The 20,622-nt window shown below is 35.2% G+C and overlaps 4 protein-coding genes across 14 annotated transcripts; 2 read left to right on the plus strand and 2 right to left on the minus strand.

Annotated features, from left to right (window-relative positions):
- Window positions 1-528: 528 nt before the first annotated feature.
- BNIP3 (BCL2 interacting protein 3) lies at window positions 529-3,874 on the plus strand. Of its 11 annotated transcripts, none has more exons than XM_040720218.2 (7): window positions 803-901; window positions 978-1,224; window positions 1,825-1,891; window positions 1,962-2,166; window positions 2,233-2,391; window positions 2,463-2,639; window positions 3,121-3,874. In XM_040720218.2, exons 3-7 carry the CDS (start codon window positions 1,852-1,854, stop codon window positions 3,176-3,178), a joined length of 639 nt encoding a protein of 212 aa, XP_040576152.1. In that variant the 5' UTR covers window positions 803-901; window positions 978-1,224; window positions 1,825-1,851; the 3' UTR covers window positions 3,179-3,874. The 11 variants fall into 11 exon arrangements, with proteins under 11 accessions (XP_040576150.1, XP_071747405.1, XP_040576152.1 ...); XM_071891306.1 differs by having other exon boundaries at window positions 1,825-1,885; XM_071891305.1 differs by having other exon boundaries at window positions 978-1,180.
- A 49-nt stretch (window positions 3,875-3,923) lies between these two features.
- On the minus strand, window positions 3,924-5,691 carry Tfb4 (transcription factor B4). The gene has a single exon (XM_040720214.2). It carries the CDS (start codon window positions 5,010-5,012, stop codon window positions 4,095-4,097), a length of 918 nt encoding a protein of 305 aa, XP_040576148.1. The 5' UTR covers window positions 5,013-5,691; the 3' UTR covers window positions 3,924-4,094.
- Window positions 5,692-9,099: 3,408 nt separating this feature from the next.
- On the plus strand, window positions 9,100-13,004 carry Sf3b2 (splicing factor 3b subunit 2). The gene is made up of 2 exons (XM_040720583.2): window positions 9,100-10,124; window positions 10,193-13,004. Exons 1-2 carry the CDS (start codon window positions 10,034-10,036, stop codon window positions 12,622-12,624), a joined length of 2,523 nt encoding a protein of 840 aa, XP_040576517.1. The 5' UTR covers window positions 9,100-10,033; the 3' UTR covers window positions 12,625-13,004.
- On the minus strand, window positions 12,884-18,371 carry LOC121125386 (zinc finger MYM-type protein 3). The gene is made up of 7 exons (XM_040720582.2): window positions 17,588-18,371; window positions 17,272-17,527; window positions 15,592-17,202; window positions 15,174-15,367; window positions 14,456-15,050; window positions 14,293-14,389; window positions 12,884-13,261 (listed from the first exon to the last, which is right to left on the minus strand). Exons 1-7 carry the CDS (start codon window positions 18,155-18,157, stop codon window positions 13,072-13,074), a joined length of 3,513 nt encoding a protein of 1,170 aa, XP_040576516.1. The 5' UTR covers window positions 18,158-18,371; the 3' UTR covers window positions 12,884-13,071.
- Window positions 18,372-20,622: the final 2,251 nt, after the last annotated feature.

Here is a 20,622-nt window from a genome sequence, read left to right on the forward strand (position 1 = left end):
CCATATCTAGGGATGATATAGGCAGGAAATGTACTCAGATGTCGATCCTCAATTATACTCTTTTTGGATTGCAACTACAAAAAGCCTCTTACATTATCATATTTTTTTCATCACTATAGAACTCAATAGCATTTCTTACTGCATATTAAGTATGGTCAACTGCTCCAAGTTTTATTTGTGTAATTTCTCGCAAATCCCTTGACAATGCACTGCAGAGCATAAACTCAGAGAAGAACAAAAATGAACCGTACGTCCATTCATCATTTCTCCATAAAAAAAGGGCCTGTCATTCCTCCCAAAGTAGTCATACGTTTCTAGCTGCATCCATGACACCAAATCCTTCTTCTTTGATGCGTCATTTATTAAACAAGATTTCATTACGTATAAAGTTTTTACGTAGCATACCACCCCGTAAAAAACATTCTCAAACAAAGAACTGAGGCGATCCTGCTGTTATTTGATGTGCTGCTTCTGCGTATAGAGTATGGAAGGAGAAGGAGTAACTTGCAGGCCTGCAAATGTATGGATAGTAGAAGTAGGTAGCCGGCTTGCCTACAAATTTAAAAAGTACTTCATTCTCTAATCCACCCTTTTTCTAAAAAAAAAATTATAGGATATCCGAATTAAAATCAAATTATTCATAGGATTTGACAATTCATTCGAGTCGAATTTATTAATTTAACAGATTAAAAAATAACACCAAAACTACGTTGTAGAGGGTAAGCTCTTGAAGAAAGCTGGATTTATATCAAAAATACAGTCAAATCACCTACAACCTAATGTTTCTTCTTCCTTTTTTGCGGGCGCTCTGAAATTGACAGAATAAGTAAAAAAGAGACAACGAATAACTTCCAATGAAGTACGTAGACTCTTAATGGAACAACGAAACAACGGGTTGTTTGTGAGTATATGAAATCTCGTTGAAACTCCTGGAAGAATTGGGAGTCGGCTAGTTCATTATTTTTAGTATTTCACAGGGAGAAGTAACTCTTTGTCCATCATCATTTGAAAGAAAGAAAGTGTTTACTTGTGTCTGTGATTACTGTTTTGATATTTTTATTGACATTGTTGCTTGCATTTTGGATTCTCTTTTATTTATATCGTCAGAGCGGGAAAAAAAATATCGATCTCTTTAAATAATTCTTTGTTCATTTGGTTCTTATTTGATACAAACAATCAGGTCAGCCACAGCACTCAATAATATATTGAGTATTAAATAAAAATGTGAGTTTGTCATTTTGTGATCGCCATTTTTGCTCTCAAAGTAGTGTGACCATTTTTATATTTCATCCATCCTTTGTGTTTCAATTGTCCTCCTTCAATTAGCACAAAACAGTTTGATTTAAAGCAGATACAAAACAATTTTTTATTACTTTTAAATGGTGTACTAATTAGTGAGTTTCTCATTTAATTATAAAGATATATTATATTAAATACTAATTCCTTTGTCCGAATTAAAGATATATATTTATACTAGTAAGGCTTCGTTGAACCTAATATTTATTTGTAATGAGTCAAGCCTCTCAATGCCTTATAAATTATATGTTTTTCGAAAAACATGAGGATTTTTAATTAATTATGATGCTGCGTTGATAGGATGCCTTTTATATGTCATGTTTTATCGATCAATTAACTATGTGGATTTGAAAGCTAAAATACCTATAAATTATTTCATATCTGTCTCGATCACGCATTTATTTCGTGTTGGTATTTACAATGTGGACTAATTAAAATATATGGACTTAGGAAACATATTCTTTAATATATTGTTAATCAATATGTTTACATAATTTATTAATTATGATTTTTTATTAAATTTATTAGAAATTCATTGATTACTCCACCTTTGGCATGACTACCACACCGCCTGATGTTCCTTTGACTGGTAAAGGTTTTATAAATGATCTCTTTATATAAGTAATATCCACTCATTTCTTTTTTTTTTATTGTGTGCCTTCTAGATTCCTGGGTTGACCTTTCTGGCCCATTCAATGTCTCCACATCACCACTTAGAGTAACTCCAATCCCTTTCGGAGGTGAGCAGGATTATTTAAGAATGTTAAGAGAAGCACAAAGAGAGTCTAGTCGTTCATCTAACAAAGTATCACCAATTTCATCGGCGTTCATGTCTTTATCCTCAACATGTCGTAACACTCCAATTCAATCGTAAATATATACATTGTGTAGTAAAGAAAAACATATTTTGCTTCATACATTTTTATTATGTTTTAGACCTAAATCTCGGCCCAACACGCCAAACCCTGACATGACCTTCTATCCTGATGACTTAGATGATGTTTATGTCAATCGTATTAAAAATGAAGAAAGTAGTAAGTCCTTGAACAATAATATTGCATCAGACCTCATATGGGATTGGTCCTCCAGATCAAAGTAAGGGGTTTTAAGGAACTAATCTTGTTATATATATGTTTTTAATGCGAATTTTCAATTGACTTTTCTAGGGAATGGAAGACTGTTCATGGAAATGGTAGCTCTGGAAGAAGCCGTAAATCTTCCTCTTCAAGTAAGCCAAGTATTCGAAATCCAAACTCTATGAAGAAGAAATACTTTTCGAAAAAATTGGCATTGACTGTAGTTTTGACGAATCTTATTTCATTGATTATTGGAGCTGGAATAGGGTATGAAAGTCCTTTGTCTTATATATGTATACAGGGCCGGTTTAAGCGTGAGTGGGTCATGGACGAAAGATATATGTGCGGGGCCCTTTTCTTTCTTACCTTTTTAAAAATTTGACTTTAATTGCGAATCTTATTTTTGTAGAAAATAAATTGTGCCACTTCTTATAATTAATTTTAAGGGTCAGCTATAATATTTATGGGAGGCAAATCTGGAGAGTATGATTGAAAAAACTTAAATGGCTAAATTGGGTATTTTTTTCAAAAATAAGACATTTCTACCCTAAATTGTGTATCTGAAGTCACAGGGTTTAGGATGATCTTATACAAGGTTTAGCATTTTTATTCCTAGGGAATATATATATATTTATTTATTTTTTTACAAAGTTATATCCAGCACGGAGCTCGAAGTAATGCCCACTATAACCGGCACTGTGTTCACATATTTAACAAGTTGTTAATCTGAATTTTATTATTTTTTCAGGGTTTGGCTTTGCAAACGTGGTGGAAGTAATGATTTTCTTAAACAAATAACCGTGTAAATCCATTTGTGGTAGCATCATACTTTTTCTCATTTTTTTTAACTTTCATACCTCCCCTCCTCCTCCTTCCCAATATTTAATTATTTCTTTTTTTTAAATTAAGTGAGAAGACTTCAGTGCAGATTGCCTTTTTCATAAATAGCATTTATACTATTTTTGAAGTGATTGTCACACCTTTATTTATTAATGATTCACATAATCTGTCGAGTGATTTAGACAGTTTTTTGAAAAATTTAATTTGAAAATTTGCTAGAAAATAAGAACAATTAGAAATTCAAACAAATCGTTATGTTAGTCAAATAGGTACAAATACCTTCGTTCGTCTCGTTTAATGAATAATCGATTGAGGTAGTTGCTTGGAAAATGCTTCTCAATGATTGATTCAAAAGAGACTTTTTAATAATAATTTATAATTGAATCCCTATATGGAAACTAAAGAGAGACTTAGTTTAATTAGCTTTCTGTGTGATACATATAATTAATTAAAAAATTATTATGACCATCTACTGAACTCATTTCCTTGTATTATATAATGTATATCACACAATTTTATATACAAATCGTTTCTGTATTGTCATATTTTGTCCTTTTAAATAATTTTTTTATGATCACGTTTGAAGAATATATGGACATATATTTTTTGACTTTTGTATATTCTTTTTATAACGTACTACTAATAAATTGGTTGACGAAAAATCGTATTGATTAATTAATTATTTGATCTATAAAAATATTGAACTTAAGATATCATATATATATATGTATTTCACTTTTCTATCCCATTTCCATTGTTTAAAAATGCAGGGATTTGAAGGCCCAGCCAAAACATATCAATTTACTCCCTGATTCTTCTCTCCGCCGTCTCCTTCATACCCCAAATGCGGTGTAGAATACAAAATAGGTACTACTGAACAGATTATTTTCTCTTTAAAACAGACGACGAACCGTGTGCGTGACTTTTTTTCTTTTTGCCTCCCATTAAAGGTGGGGGAACACGGAAAATAGTTTGGCATGTAGTGCAAATCGGACTAAATTTACAAAAGATGGATAAACAAACGGAGCACACAAAGCCAATATCCACAAGTTGACGATGACAGAAGCAAGCAGCCCTAAAGTCAACTTTGTTAGCAGATGGAAGTCCCAGTTGTGGACGCATTTCTGCAGAGGGCAGAAAGATCCAAAGAAGGAATTGAAGCAAGGCCGCGTTATCTGGAACATTGAAATACATGCCCCCAGTTATATCCGCTCCTTGCTGTAAGAGTGGAGAATCGATTTGAAGCATGCAGGTATCGAGTAGGACATCCAATTTTTGAGCAGTAAAAAACACATTCATGTAGTTCATATACTGTGATGCCGTGTCCCCTGAAGCCGTTATAACCAGGATCCGTGCGCTTAAATCCATATTTTCTTTTCTGCGGCGATTTATGTATGAGAGGGCCATGGCAAGGGATCCAGAGAGTGGGGAATCTGTTTGAGAGGAGATGCCCGCTTCAGACTGGAGAAGCTCAATGAACTTTGAGCGAACCGTTGTTTCCACAAGAGTGAATAACTCATATTGTCCGTCCAACTGTCGTATTTCGTTATCTGCTGCTGGATCATCCGGAGGTGGATAGAGGAAATAGGATCCGGAGGCCATGCTTCCAAGGGTGGCTAGTGCGTTGCTCGGGTGAAGCATGAGATGTGCATTTGCGAAGCAGAGAAGATTGTCCAGAACAGAGGTTAGGGCGGTTGGATCGTGGAGGAATAGCTTCTGGTTTGGATTCATATCCATGACGATAATGAGGAGTTGAGCTTTGCTGTCTCCTCCGCTTCCCGTGGACTCTGATGGACTCATTTTTCAATCTCCAGGTGGAAGGAACTCACGGGCAACTTGACTCCAAGAATATATTAAATTTAATGCAAGAATAGAATGATTCACATACTAGTTACTCCAGTGAAATAAATTCAAGTTTCTGTTTGAATGTGCCTGCTACATTCAATCAAAATGTATCTTTTTAGACTTGCTTCAACCAAACCTAGCATAACTATGACGTCTCACTACAATATTAAATAAATCATAATAAAACATGAAGGGAAGGTAGCAGCTAAAGAGACTAAAAAAGAAAGAGGAGACAAGATAAAAAGTAAACAAAAACGGAGTATATGAATTAAGTTCACGATTCACGCAACCTTAATCAAAAAATATTGAATATAAATACCCTTCGTTAATGATTAGGGTCATGTATTTTTTTTTAAAATAACTTTTTAGAGCATAATTATGATCCAGATACAATGAATCATTGTTTTAATTAATAGTTTAGGTCTCTAGTTAAATCTAAAGAACCATATTCGATACGTTGACTTCTATTAAAATGCATTGGATGAATCTTTACCAGAAGACGTGATAACAATGAAATGTGAAAAAGAAGTTCAAAGCGCAAAAACAAATTTTAGACGAATCAGAATTAGAGATAAGAAAAAACATTCTTGATTGATATGCATGACTCCTCTTTCCCTTATAGTCTCTCTATCAGCAGTATGGGTATTAGTTAGCTATAAAGCTTTAAAACAAAGTAGCGAACGAAAAGCACGTGATAAATATTTGTACAAGGAAGTACCCCTAAAGACATCTCTACCAGAAGTTTTGCCTATTTTATATTCCGACCTAGGCCTTCCCTAATTTCCTTCTCTTCGCCATTTTATTACTTATTCACAAAACAAAGCGCGTTTATAAGCTCAAAAAAACGTAACTTGAACTCCTCAAAATTACTTTACATTTCGAGGAGTTTGTGGAAAGTGACCAACATTTCTTCTCACAAAAGTTATTGAAGAATGATAAATTTCTAGCAACTTAATAAAGACAATGACAACAGACAACATCTATCTATCAATCTTTAATTTCATACAAATATATTACTATATCTATCGGAGATTTCATATGTGATATATTAATAAGCAGAAAAAATTAAATTTTTTGTTAATAGCTATGGATTTTTGAATTTTTTGGGAAACGAGTTTTCAAGTCTATAAATATAAATGTATTTTTCCTACTCATTAAGAGAAAGTGAATTGAACACAGAGTTCAAAATAATTTAATATTTAAAAAAAAATTTAATACTCCAAATTTTTTAGTGAATACCTATGGATTTTTGAAAAAATTTATCTAACAGTTTCATATTCCAAATTTTATTCGGAAACAATTTAATTTTTCAAATTTTTTTAATTAAAAATATTTCATTTTTCAATTTTTTTAATTAAAAATATTTAATTTTTCAATTTTTTTATTAAAAATATTTAATTTTTCATTTTTTTAATTAAAAATACTTAATTTTTCAAATTTTTTTTCTAAAAATATAATTTTCTGTGAATAGCTATGTATTTTTTTAATGTAATATTTGAAAAAAATTCAAAAAATTTAATTTTTGAAATATTTTGTAAATAGCTATTAGATTTTTAAATTTTTTTTCCTAAAATCTAATTTTTTATTTTTTCCCTGCAAAATTTAATTTTCTGTGAATCTCAAAATTTAATATTTGAAAAAAAAAATTCAAAACATTTATTATCTGACATTTCCAAACAAAACTATGGATTTTTGAATTTTTTTTCAAATAAATATAATTTTTTGATTTTTTTACAAAAAAATTAAAAGAAAGTCCCCCCCCCGAAAAAATATATATATATATACTCCTGCGGACGCCCCTGAATAACCTTTTTTTAGAATGATATTGAAGGTTATAAACCACTCAATCTTCAGGGTCTTGATAATTCTAATACTTCTTCGATACCTACTTGATTTGCATGGGGTGCAAATATTTTTGGCATGGGAAAATAATTATTCCGTCCTAAAATTCATGAGTTTTATTCAAATATAACCATGCTATGTTAAAATTCAATATATTATCTTGGGAGTATCTTGGGGCTTATGCTTATGTATAAATAAACTATTCCTTGAAATACACACACACACAAACCAAGAGGTCCAAATTTTAGGTCATGTCCATTCAAAAAGGGTTATTATTTCAATCATCACATCGAAGTTTACATCGTATTTTGTTGTAAACTGTCAATTTTATGTTTGTTTTCTTCCAGGGTTGTACGCAGGGGGTGAAATGCCCCCCCCCCAAGGATTTTTTGTTTAACTTTTAAATTCAACTTTAGACACGGCAACTCGAAGACTTGGATATAAGTTAAGTTTAATTTTAAAGTTAATCTAGAATTTGTCAAGTGTTTTAGAATCGAAATCTGTTATTAGTGTTTAGTCACATGAAGGTTCGTTAAGGGCATCTTCCACGACTGATGGTTAGCTGTGGCAGTAAAAAAAAAGGGGGGTATCCAATTATGTTTTTGTGGAGAATTATCTTCTCGAAAATACTTTTTTAAATGATTTAGAATATACTTTTAAGAAATAGGTACATTCATCATTGGTTAGGTTTAGATAGCACAATTTAAATTATATTTTTTATTTTTGGAAATCATCTCGCGACCCCTCCATTGTGTCCCGCGGCCCCCACTTTGAGAACCCCTGAACTACAGAATAGCTATTAATTACAATTATATTTGTTGTGTACAAGTTACAACTTGTATAAAGAGATTGTACAAGTTGCGATCTTATTTGCCTTAAATGTATAAGTTAATTAAAATATTTAATGGTCTTCCGAATTACCTTATATTAATTGATACTATCATTTCATTTTTTTTTTTTTTTTTAAATCTCTATATGGAGTTCTCTTCTCAAACATTGCCTTCAAAATTTGTTTTACTACAAGTTCCAAATGTTGCTCTGGTCAAAATAATCCATTCAGATGACAAAGGATTTGACATTTCTGCCTGCTTCGAAGTGGAAGATGGCTTATCATTCAAAATATATCATAATCATACTCCACTCGAAACAGCTGGGTATCCCACTCTCTAAAATTTTCTGAAAGAATCAACACTGTAACGAAAGCCATCACGTTGCAGCTTTTTTGGGATCAAATAAGCTTCAGACAGACACGGATACATATGATGATATTTGTAAACAATTCCTTCAATTCATTAACTCTACAGACATTAATCATCTACAACATTCGAAGCTATCATTTCTTTTTCAACAAATGATCCTCATCTTCAAGTCTCCCAAGGCCAGAAGATACTCTCCTTCACTATTTCAATTCCATGGGAAATTTTTGTCTCCAACATTATTTCAATTCCATGGGCAAGATATGTTAAGTCAATATCCAGTGCTTTAATAATTGAAATGGGACTTCCCAGTTCTACTCTCAAGTATCTGAAAGCAACGATCAAAAGCTTGGAAAGTCGTGAGAAACACATAAAGCTCATCATTGATGAAATTTTCGGCCCAAAGGATTGAATTTGTAAGGGGATTTTTTTTTTTTTTTGACAGGAAAACAACCAAATAGCTAAAATAGTCCTCGATTTCATGATTAAGTCTGCGGGAGGAAAGTAAATGGACGTTGTTGCTCTCGTACCATTCATAAACTTTACCGCTGAATTCTGTTTCACAAATATAACAATATCAAGAAGTCTTTGTAGGAAATTGGGTTCACAGTTATTACATTGTATGTCGATAATCATACCATCAATAGGACATTTTACACACAATATCTATGTGATAGCGTTCTCCAAACATCAATCCGTCATTCTCAAGATGATACGAGAAGAGGATATTAGTGCACAATTTTAAAAATGTATACAACTGCTTTCAACGAAGTGACTATTTTGTTGTTCTCAATATTTACCTTCTTGGATCTTCTTTTCTACGTCCAAACTTTGAAAAGACTGAAATACAAAAGTTGAAAATTGAAATTGTAAATCGAGGATATCTTTCGATCTCTTTGGGCATGCTACTCGCTCTTCAATTTCATTTCTAAACATAACTAGGAGAAGAATTGCCTTTTTAACGCCTCAAATCCAAGAGCGACATTAGTCTCTACGTTTATCAGGAGGATGCTTCATAGTTGGGAGACAGCTATTGAGGCAATATGGAGGTCGAAGTGTAAAGAAGGACATGAGTGGATTAATATTTTACAAAAAACTTGTGTAAATCTCTATAATGTCATGTGCCAAAATACAGCTGCAAGTATTGTAAAAATAAAGAACTTCAGTATGGCCCACCAAAACACAAATAAAAGTAGTTAAACTTAAAGGACTAGGGATAGAGTGGTCAAGGGAAAAATATGTTCCTAATGTGGTCGCCCTTATTCTTCTCTTTTCACTAGAGGGGAGAATCCCTCCTTCACTTGCCCCCCGCCCCCACTGGATGCTTGTCTACATGAAGGAACATGTAGCAGCTTCTAATTTTAAGCCAATTAGAGTTAAGAACTACTAAAACCTACCTACCTTGCCTTGAGTGTCCACTCTTTGCTATAAGTCCTTTAGTTAAACTGTGGTCATCTTCTAGTCAAAACAGCATTTACATTATTTTGGCTTAACTCTATCATGCCTTTATTTAATATTTGTGTAACATAATTACGATTTTGAACTGTCTAATGACGTCTCATAACATAATGTCTCTTTATTAAAATATAAATTAATTTTTGTTTAACTAATCATCTCCTAATTAGTCCTTTTTATTTAAAAAAATTATATACTAGTAGATTATAAATTTTCAGTATTTAGGCTGTTTACTTCTTCTTGGGCGGGCACGCTTTTTCTTTCACTTCCATGTGTTTCTAGTACAGTCTTCCTTGATTACAAAATTAAGCGAGCAACGTTAGTTTTGAAAATGTTGTAGCAGTTCGAACCGAGCCCTTTACGCTTTTGACCCGTTGCATCACCATTTCACAACAAACTCACATTCAGAGCTCACATAATAAATAACTTACGCAGCTCCAGAACGCTCCATATCAACCTATACTTGCCGGAGTTCCAAGAATTATGGATGCAAATCCTACACCTGATGAACTGCGTGCCCTCCGAGTCGTTGATTTGAGGCAAAAGCTCTCCGAAGCTGGACTTCCTCAAGGGGGTAAGTCGAGATTAATTTTCCGGGATCATCTTTCTTTGAATCTCTATGTGTATTTGAATTTATAAAAGGTATCAAGGTGGAGCTGATTCAACGCTTAAGTCAGCACTATGCCAAGTTACAGGATCTCACGATGCAGGATGAAGAGGAGTCGAAAGAGGGATCGTTAGAAAAAGAAGCGGAGAATGGGGATGGAGAGGAAGAGGAGGAGGAGGAGAAGGAGAGTGTGGAGGCTTCAGCAGCATTGATAGATGAGGAAGAAGTGAAAATGGAGTGTTCAGATCTCACAGAAGAAAAAGATGGGGACCCGAAAGTATCAGAAGAGAGCGGAAATTCCCCCAACTCGTTAGGGGAGGAACTATCCCTTGAGAAGACAAATGATGAACAAAATGGACATTCAGAGGCTGAAAAGGATGTGGCAATACCCTCAAAAGAAACTCCCAAAGTATTTTCTGGGGCTCGCCTCCCTGCATTTGAAGCGGGTCCTCTTCAGCAGCCTCCATCTACAGAAGATGAAAACTACGTGAAGGAGCAGCCCCTCCCCATCGTGCATTCCGCCAACGAAAAACTTCCTCAAGCCCTCGAAGAAGCATTTGCATTCAAAAAAGAAAGAGCTCTTTTGGCCGGAGTGCAAGAAAATGAGATCCCTCTTGTAGTAGAAAGTGATGGAAAAGTTGGAAGCGTTGTTAAGATGCCTCCTCAGGATGATGTTACACTGAATGCCATCGAAGAAGATGATGAGAAAAAGGGGGATATCATTTCCAAGCGGCACAAAAAGAAAAAGAAAAAACGAAGGAACCGTCCATTGGAATGGGCTATGCAAGCAGAGAAAGAAGAGTTAAAGAAGAAGGAAGAAGCTGAACAGAATGGTGATGATACAATTGTAGAGATCGAGTATATTCACGAGAACATAGACACTGATTTACTTTGTGATCCTAAATATCGTCAGTATGTTAAAATTTTCGAAACCTTTAAAATCAGAGGGAAGGATGAGATGGAGCGAACAAATGAGGAGAGGGAAAAAGAGATTCAAAAAAAATTGCGGGATGAATTTAAAAAAGTCCCAAAACTCTTGGAAGAGGATGATCTCGTCAATGAAGTAGATGAAGACGATGATATCCCCAAGCTATCTAAAAGGAAACTTAAAAAATTAAATAGACTTAGTGTGGCTGAACTCAAACAATTAGTCGATAGACCGGATGTAGTTGAAATGCATGACGTTACGGCTTGGGATCCAAGATTATTAGTTCACTTGAAATCAACACGGAATAGTGTTCCTGTACCCAGACATTGGTGTTTTAAAAGAAAGTATTTACAAGGAAAAAGAGGTATCGAGAAACCTCCCTTCGATCTTCCTGATTTCATTAAGAAAACAGGTATCATGGAAATGAGGGCCGCACTCCAAGAAAAGGAAGAGTCTAAGGGACTTAAAAGTAAAATGAGAGAAAAAGTTCGACCTAAATTAGGAAAGATCGACATTGACTATCAAAAACTTCACGATGCTTTTTTTAAATGGCAGACAAAACCACGAATGACGGGCCATGGAGATCTATATTATGAAGGGAAAGAATTTGAAATCAGATTGAAGGAAAAGAAGCCGGGGGATTTAAGTGATGACTTGAGAACTGCACTTGGTATGCCCGTTGGACCCAATGCTCACAAAGTTCCACCACCATGGCTCATTGCCATGCAGCGTTATGGTCCACCTCCTTCTTATCCAAATCTCAAGATCCCAGGTCTTAATGCTCCAATTCCAGATGGTTGCTCTTTCGGCTATCATGCTGGTGGTTGGGGTAAACCTCCCGTTGACGAAACAGGAAAGCCTCTTTACGGCGACGTTTTCGGTACGTCAGACACAGCATACGCCTCAAGCCTTCCTCCAGAAGAGATCGATAGAAGTATGTGGGGTGAGATGGAATCAGAGTCCGAAGAAGAGGAAGAAGAAAGTGAAGAAGAAGAAGGAGATGAAGTCAGTGAAGAAGTCACTCCAGATAAAGTTGGAATCCAAACACCAGTTGTTGATGCCGGGTTGGCTACTCCATCTGGAATGTCATCCGTTGGACTGGTGGGAGGAGAAACGCCAGAATTACTCGAACTTCGTAAAAAACGTATTGAAGCAGATATGGAAAGCTCAGAAACTCCAAATCTATATACCGTAATCCCTGAGAAGAGGAACGACCGCATTGGTTCTTCTATGATGGGCTCAACGCATACATACGATTTAACTGGTCAAGGTGTTAAAGCCAATACTGGAAAAGGGCCTTTAGATACTATTCCTGTGGAACTAGCCCTTAATCCCGAAGAAGTTGACCTAATGGACACCGAAGCTATGCAAATAAGAGCTGAGGCAGCCATTAAGGAACAACAAGCCTCCCTTGCAAAAGAGGATTTCTCGGATATGGTTGCAGAACATGCGGCTAAACAGAGTAACAAAAGGAAAAGACTTGCGGCGAAAGATGAAGGCAGTAAATCATCGAAAAAATACAAAGAGTTCAAATTTTAAGCCTATCCATTTGGTACTACATAGTGTCATTAAATTATTAATCTGATTTTTTGTGTTATATGGTTAAAAGAATATGAATTTATTTAATAATATATGTTTGTGTCGATCACTTTTTTTAATTGTTACAACACCAGTTTTGTAAATACATCTAGATACAAAATCAAATTGGCTAAAACATCTTCTAATGCTTCATTGATTCCTTAAACCATCTATCAGTGGAATGGCAGACTGGCAAAAAAATTAAAAATACAACAAACTATTTTCTTTTTTTTCTGTCGTATAATCGTATCATAATTTTTTATTAAATAAGATATTATCTTCAATAAAGTAAATATATTTTCTAGATATGAAAAAAAATACATTTAACAATTTGTACGCAACAATGTTGATTATTGTTTATCGGAAAAGTGTATTATCAATATAAAAGACTCATAAAAAATTGCTACCCTAGGATGATGAGGAAGAGGAGGCATCAGCAAGCATATGTTCCTGAATTTCTCTCACCATCAATAATCGTTGTAGCATTTTGTCAAGTTGATGTGTGCTTAATCGGTTATTACTAAACCATAATGGACTGTCAGCAACGCAAGACCTTTCGGGTTGCAAGTAAAACACGTCGTTCTTCGTGCTTTCGGGACTAAAAGAAAGGGGAAAAAGTATTAAGATCATTATAACTTAATAAATTAGGATTTAGCAAAACATAGGCGTCGATCAATAAATCATAAGCGCACTCTCGCTCGTTTGTCCTCGCTCAATTATGTAGAAAATACATTTTTAGGAATGGGAATATTGTTTAAATTGAAGTGAGCGTGAGAAACACGACTAAGAGAATGTCAAAAAAATGTGTAGTGATGTAAATTGTGTGTATATTTGACTCTGCCTTTTTTTATGTTACAAGTAGTGAGTGTATTTTCTTCTCTTAAACTTTTATCCTTATTATTTCAATTCCTGAGCTTTCTTTCTACTAAATCCAATTATATTCTAATCCTAATTGAACGTTTGTATGTACTCATAAAAGACGGAGAGAAGCCTTGAGGATCTATTGCGGAGTTATAATTGTATGTTGGACTCTGAGTAAAGTTGGAGATCGACATCGGAGTAATTCTTTCTAATGGCCTTGTTTATTTCCTTGCCCCTTTCCTCCCTTGTCACAGCAGATGGGAAAAATGAAACGTCATGACTGCAATCCTCCAAAACATTCTTTAAATTGTGAGGGTTGCCATGTAGATTTTCGTTTTTTAACTCAACCAAAATACACACTATTTTGAACACTACTCATTTATGTAGAGAATACGTTTTTGGGATGGGAATATTGTTGAAGTTGCATTGAGCGTAAAACACCACGTTTAAGAGAATGCCATAAAAATATGATAACTTTGAGAGACAAAATATATGCTCACAGTCTCACTCTGTCTGGAAAATATTTATAGTGATAAGGTATAGTGCTCCTTGTTTGCTGATGCGCTATAATTACCAAAATAGAGATAAATAATTAATGAAAGCATACATATCTTGCCTTTAGCAACAAATACTTTTCATTTAAAATTTACGCTCATTCCAAATTTAGACAATATTCACATCCCTAGACATCTTTCTAAAAAAATTAATGAGCGATTTAAACTCACAAGCGCTCTCTCGCTCACTAATGAATAATAACATGAGACATACCACTTTGCAATATACTGTTCATAGTATTTAACAGGGCACCTAGCCGGATTTTCAGTATTCTCATGTTGTTCGTAGCATTTTTTGTCATCAGGTCGGCCTAAAAGTATATATTAAAATATTGGATTAATTAAAGAGAGCTAAAATAGATTATTATAATTATTACCCTTTGCTGAGGGTGGATAGAATCTGAGAAGGACAGTTCTTTGATGATTTAACTTGCCAGGAGTCATTGTCTTCTTCCAAAGCTTCATAATATGAGAAAATGATAGCTTAGCATGTTCATCACAGGTCTTTAGCATAAAGTATTTCGTATTAAGATAAATGAGTGTATTTAATAAGACTTGTGGGGTATGACAGCCAAGTTGTTTTGACTCCCATAAATGCTCTTCCTCAATGCGCGTAACAAAATATCCTAACTCATTTACAGGCAGCTTGAAGTCTTTAACTACCTCGTGAAGGGTTGAGGTGAAGGTTTCGTAGTATTGATCTGTAAAAATATTATCTATTCGACCGTTCTCGAATAAATACTCTTGAATACCAAGAGCCAAATACAAAACACTATCAGGAGCGTAGGAATCTCCATTCGGTTTTTTCACCTCTTTCACAAACATACATAAAGTATAATTAAGTTCATCTGCACGTAATTTAAGTAAGTCTGTTTCAAACGACTTAATATATTTTCCTTGAGATCGTCCTTTTTCAAATTCTGCATTTTTATGAACAACCCAATGCTTCCAGGCATTCACACCATAAGTGAACTAAAAAAAAGTATGAATATATCTTTAACAACGTTAAAATACCTCCTCTACAACGTTCAATCATATTAGTATTTGTAATGTTTCATCGTACAAAACAACAAGATAAAAAAACACATTGCTCACCTTTAAATGATGCTTTGAATCAGGCCTTTCTTTGGGGACTTGATTGAAAGTAACTGTATCATTATTACCAGAAGAGTCTACCCGACTTTGTTTTGATCGTGGAGGACGACCACGAGTTGCCTTTTGAGGTCGACGAGGAACACGGTCACCCTCACGAATTGAACTCCACTCCACTTCTTCATCTTCGGGATCATCTTGAATATTAAAAAAATAGTAATAGTTAGAAAAGCTAAGAAATACAAAAATCAAGTTACGAAATAGAAAAATAACCTCAAATTAATTATCATCGCTTTTTCTCGTAAATATATTTTTTACTCAAAGCTATCAATCAAGCAAAAGTGCGACTGAGCTCAAATTTGGCTAGTTTTTCTCATTGGAATACTTTTTTTAAAGTTTAATATATAAAGGAAAAACTTACTCGAAGATCTTCGCTTTAAACCACTTTTCCCTCGACCTGTAATATTACTATTCAAATTAGCAGGAAGATTTTGAGAAGGATCAACCGTAGGGGGCGGTAATGGCTTAGGCACAACTTTATCTGCAGCAATTTCCTTCTCTAAATCTTCAGTCTGATCAGACATTGAGGCATTGGAGGCACTTTTTTGCGTTTCGTCATTCTCTTTTTCTTTTTGAGCCTCCTCGTCCTGGTTTTCGTCTTCGTCGTCACCCCTATCTTCATTCTCTTTATCATCAACACTGCCCTCAGATTCAGAGAGAGTGTCTTTATCGGCCACAGCGCCAGCCATAGCCAAAACTTCAGCTTCATAGGGGTGTGCTGGTAATTTTGCTTGAATTTTCTTAATTTGCTTGAGAATCCCTTTGATTGAGTTACGTTTAACGGGTATAAACACTGGAACAGGAATGGGTATAGGTACAGGAACAGGTACCGGATACGGAGCCGAATACATTCGCATTGGTACCGGCATGTAAAAGGGAACTGTGACAGGAAGTATACAAGGTGATTCAGATGCAGTGGTCTGAGTGGACTTAGATGAAGTGTTCGGTCGACATGACACTCCTTTAGTTTGCATGTATGGTTTAGTTAGAGTTGCTTTATTTCTAACATCAATGTCCTCTGGGCACTTAACGATATATTCTTTAATAACTTCTTTCACACTTTGAGTCGAAACGGAGGCATGTTCAGGTGGAGGAACGGTTTCGGCAGGAAACATTGGAGAAGGCTCAGTGCCCGCAGCTAAACTGGATACAGACTGGATGACTGGCATGTTACCTTTGGGTGGTACCAAATTGCTAACAGTTGGAGCACAGCGATTTCCATTCCAGGGCGAAGAAGGTACACTTTTTAGACTCTCAGATTTACGTGTAATACTATGAAGAGTGAGGCAATTAATAGAGCAGTAAACAAATGAAGTTCCTTGTTTAAGAGGTTTCTCAATCATATCAAAATTGTATTTTTTTACTTTACACCACTGACACGGAACAATCCTTCTATATTTCATGACATAAACGTTTTGGCATGAAACGGAGCAGAACCTTTTACAATGTGTATCAAAGTAGATCACATTTTCAGAGCAGTGTATATCGTAAGGCATTGAACAAAAGTCGCAGTTGGAAGTATCCAGAGAATTTGCGAATTTAAATGCTGAGAAACAAGGATTACTACAAAGTTTAACAGTTTTTGTTTTGAGGCCAGAACCAGTGTAAGAACTATCTTTCATAAATAGTTCAACCTCTATAGGCTTAGAGTCAGAGCAAACTGCACAAGGTAGGACTTCTTTCTCTTGAACCTTCCCCATGTGTAGAGCCTCATATCTATTAAGACAGGCTTGAATGCAAAAGTCCTTGAATTGGCCCTTATCTCCGATAGGAGCTAAAAACCCTTCGCCACCCGAGATATCCTTTTGACAATAGCAACACACTTTGAGTCCTTTTTTATATTCTTCAAGACACATATTTGAGCAAAATTGCTTTATATTCGATCCAAATCGTACACAGTATTTGCCGACAGACGATGGAATGACTGTCTTTTTACAGGAAGAACATTTATTCAAAAAATTTTGACAATTTCCTGAAATGAACAGAATATGTTAAGAGTACCATTTACAAGTGGATACACAATAGATTTTTTTAATCTTACGCAAACATTTCTCATTACAAAATTGCATCGTTTCCCATATTAAGGTAGTGTTACTATTAATATCAATTTCGTTGGAGCATTGTTTACACCGAGAGATTTTACAGTGTCCACTGACGGGAGTTTGATCGGCTATACCATTTCGACCCATACCAGCAAAACTTGCTAGTTTTAAGCCCACTTTTTTCGTAGATTCCGACTGTGGTAAAGGCGAGTTAGAAGAGGAACCATTGCAATCTACATTTTCAGCTAGAACACGCTAAAAAAGAATGTACTCCTATATTGAAATATTATATTATGGGGAAAGAGTCAAATCTACCTTCGAAGGATTCGTCGTCTCTTTGATAATCTCAACAACCTCATCTTTGGCTTTGAGGTCAGCCTCTGACAAGGATGCAATAGCGGATATTTTGATGACATTGTCATCTGAGTCCTCCACTTGTTGTACAGAGTCTAAATCAAGTATGGGATCCACTTCGGCCTGACAGTCTGAGGAGGAGTTGTCTACTGTCCCGGGATCTTCATCCACCATTTCCACGTCTTCCCTCTCTATTGCATTTTCCGCTCCTGCCTCTTCCGAACTGGAACCCTCTTTCCCGCCATTCACCACTTCCGAGTCCCCTTCCAGTTCCTGGCAAGAGCCACTCTCCTCCATCTCCTCCGCTTCATCTCCTATCTCTTCGCTAGGAATGTCTCCTTCCTTCTCCGCTTCAACTCCTTCGACTCCCTCTCCCTGGGGCTCAACTAACTCCTCCTCCACGGCAACGGCGCCAGATCCCGATTCCGCAACTTGAGGAGTCTCTGGATTAGCCTCTTTCTCATCATCTGTCTCTTTAGCAATGGAGTCGTCATCCACATTAGGCTCTTCCCTCCTCTCCGGAGATGTCATTCCTTGAGTCTTCCACGATTTGCCTCCAATCTCTTATTTATTTTGTTCCCACTCTACTTGTAATATTGTGTACAGTGCGACTGCATCCAGGTGGCGCCATCTGCACAACGCTTCCTCCTCCTTCTTCGCTCCTCTTCTTCTTCTTCTTTTCTTACTAGCTCACCCACAGCACTCACCAGCTACCACCACAAGCCAGTCTTTCTCTCTTTTTCTTTAGTCACTTCACTCCTCTTGCTCCACAACAAGCGACAATTAATAGAATTTTAAATAGTAGTCGGATTTCTAGTCTCCAACCCACAAAAGTCACCAACCCTATCTACCCCCTCTTTCCCTTTCGCGTTCAGCTCATTAACATGCATTACTCATTTATCCCTATATTACTTGATACCCTTGACACGAAAAGACCTTTGATTCAACGCAACCTCTTTATCAAGCCGCTTACTGCTACAGAGGGCAAAATTAGTGATTCTACAGAAAAAAAAAAAGAAGAAATACTCAAGATGGCGTTTGAGCCATGCAGTTATTTTTCTCTTTTGTCTTAAGGCTATTGGCCAGGCATTGCCTACTGTAATTCTCGTGCTTCTCGCTTACTTTCTTATTAATGTCAAATTGCCTTGCTCGGGCTGTTTAAACTTCGAATTTTTTTTTACAGAAAGAGTCGAATTTGCATTTTTCTTTTCAAAATAATTTTAAAAATTATAAGAGTAGTTTATAGTGAAGGACATCAGGTTTTATTTAAAATATCTTGTTGCTTGATATCATTCCACACTATGGAACAATGTTTGAACCACTATGTATAAGGTTGTAAAGTTATCTAAACTTCAAGGTTGATACATTTTAGATTTCGATCAGACCTTAAACACTGAAAACAGTTTCGCTGTTTTAAGCATACATAAGACTGAAAACCCTTGTAAAAGTGATTCTATTTAATAGTCCATAACCCTTTTTATTCAAAATATTAACTGACTACATAGTTGATTTGTTCCGATACATTCAATAACAAATATGGCTCTAGTGTTTTATATTTGACAAAAACTATTTCGATTTAACAAAATATTAAAACTTTGAACTCCAAACTAATAGCCGTCTTTTCTCATTCGTTCTTATTTGTAGATTAGTTTCATAATTTCGGTTTTGTTATTGTGGGGGGAGGGGGAGATAATATGACCGTAGGCCGATAGCTACTATTACTTATAAAATTAATAGCCCCCCAGATTACAGCCCAGTAGATTAATAGTATTTGTATTGTAGTCTCCACATGTTGTATAATCTCACTATTAATAGAACTATTGATAAACCCACAAGTGTGTCCTAAAAATATTGATTAAAATTAAGGTTAACATATTTTAATTTACAAAAAATGACACTTGTCCCAATTAAAGTCGGCTTAGAAAGGAGGAGTGTCAATTTTTTTTAATATAAATCGATTTTCAGCTGTTTGTCCCACGTCAAATCTAACATTTATCCCTAAAACTTACGGGAAATAATATCAATAGGGGACATTCTGAGCAATAGAGAACGGTTAAACTACTCCTTGTATCTTTAATTGCATCAGTATCGAAATAATATTTCGGAAACGACAAATGTTGAGTAAAATTCATTTAGCGGTCTCCATCGTTGAGTAAATACACGTTTTTCCCTGGAAATACAGAGAGGAAAAGGAAGACCCTTTATATAGAGGGGGGAAATCATAGAAAACAGGTTGTTCTTAGCTCCTCTGTACAAGCTTGTTTACAGTTGATCTGAGAAACTCTCTCTTCAAGGAAAGGAAAAATAGCCTTAAATCATATGGTAAATAGCCACAATAGATTATATAGAGCGTCAACTGTGGTAAGCCTCACTGTTAGATATTCTTATACTTGAATATTCTTTGAAAATCAAGAAAGAGAAAAAATATAGAGAGATTATTATAGCATAAATACCCCGACAACAGCAGACGCCATCTCGAGTAAATAACAACCATAGAAAATATATAGAGCGACAACGTTTTTATTGAAGAGATTCTTATCGACTCAAGATGGCGATAGCTGTTGTCAGATTTTCACAAAAATTAAGGATAAGAATATCATACAGCGGGGCATACAACAGTTGATGTGATATTACGTGACACTAGCCCCCTCAAGCGATCTATTTTTATCCATCACTTTCCCCAACTGTTGGGCTATGTTTTTTTTAATATTAAAAGTGGATTATTAGTAAACATTAACTAAAACTACTGTATTAACGTCATATTTTATTTTATTATTACATTTGTAATGTATAGCTACGCTGTGACATAAAATTCTAATGTAAACGCCTTGCCTTCCAGAGGTGAATTTCTACATTTATCATCTGCCTACTGTTTTGGAATGAGCAATTTATTTATGAGAACTTTGTATTTATTAATTTTCAAACCTCAACAATTCTTCCCTTCTATATGAAGAGGTTCTGTGATTTAATGTTTCTTCAAGGAGGGAAAATGCCAT

Source organism: Lepeophtheirus salmonis, chromosome 10, assembly GCF_016086655.4.
Source record: "Lepeophtheirus salmonis chromosome 10, UVic_Lsal_1.4, whole genome shotgun sequence".
In the NCBI taxonomy this organism is placed as follows: domain Eukaryota; kingdom Metazoa; phylum Arthropoda; class Copepoda; order Siphonostomatoida; family Caligidae; genus Lepeophtheirus; species Lepeophtheirus salmonis.

Bases quoted from the DNA above. Each gene is read 5' to 3' on its own strand.
- LOC121125386 (XM_040720582.2), bottom strand. From the start codon at position 18,157: ATGACATCTCCGGAGAGGAGGGAAGAGCCTAATGTGGATGACGACTCC. The intron at 17,528-17,587 runs GTAGATTTGACT...ATTCTTTTTTAG, and splicing joins AGACGACGAATCCTTCGAAG to CGTGTTCTAGCTGAAAATGT. The intron at 17,203-17,271 runs GTAAGATTAAAA...TGTTCATTTCAG, and splicing joins TTGTAATGAGAAATGTTTGC to GAAATTGTCAAAATTTTTTG.
- Tfb4 (XM_040720214.2), bottom strand. From the start codon at position 5,012: ATGAGTCCATCAGAGTCCACGGGAAGCGGAGGAGACAGCAAAGCTCAA.
- BNIP3 (XM_071891304.1), top strand. From the start codon at position 875: ATGGAACAACGAAACAACGGGTTGTTT. The intron at 2,392-2,462 runs GTAAGGGGTTTT...TGACTTTTCTAG, and splicing joins GATTGGTCCTCCAGATCAAA to GGAATGGAAGACTGTTCATG. The intron at 2,640-3,120 runs GTATGAAAGTCC...TTATTTTTTCAG, and splicing joins ATTATTGGAGCTGGAATAGG to GGTTTGGCTTTGCAAACGTG.
- Sf3b2 (XM_040720583.2), top strand. From the start codon at position 10,034: ATGGATGCAAATCCTACACCTGATGAACTGCGTGCCCTCCGAGTCGTT. The intron at 10,125-10,192 runs GTAAGTCGAGAT...AATTTATAAAAG, and splicing joins AGCTGGACTTCCTCAAGGGG to GTATCAAGGTGGAGCTGATT.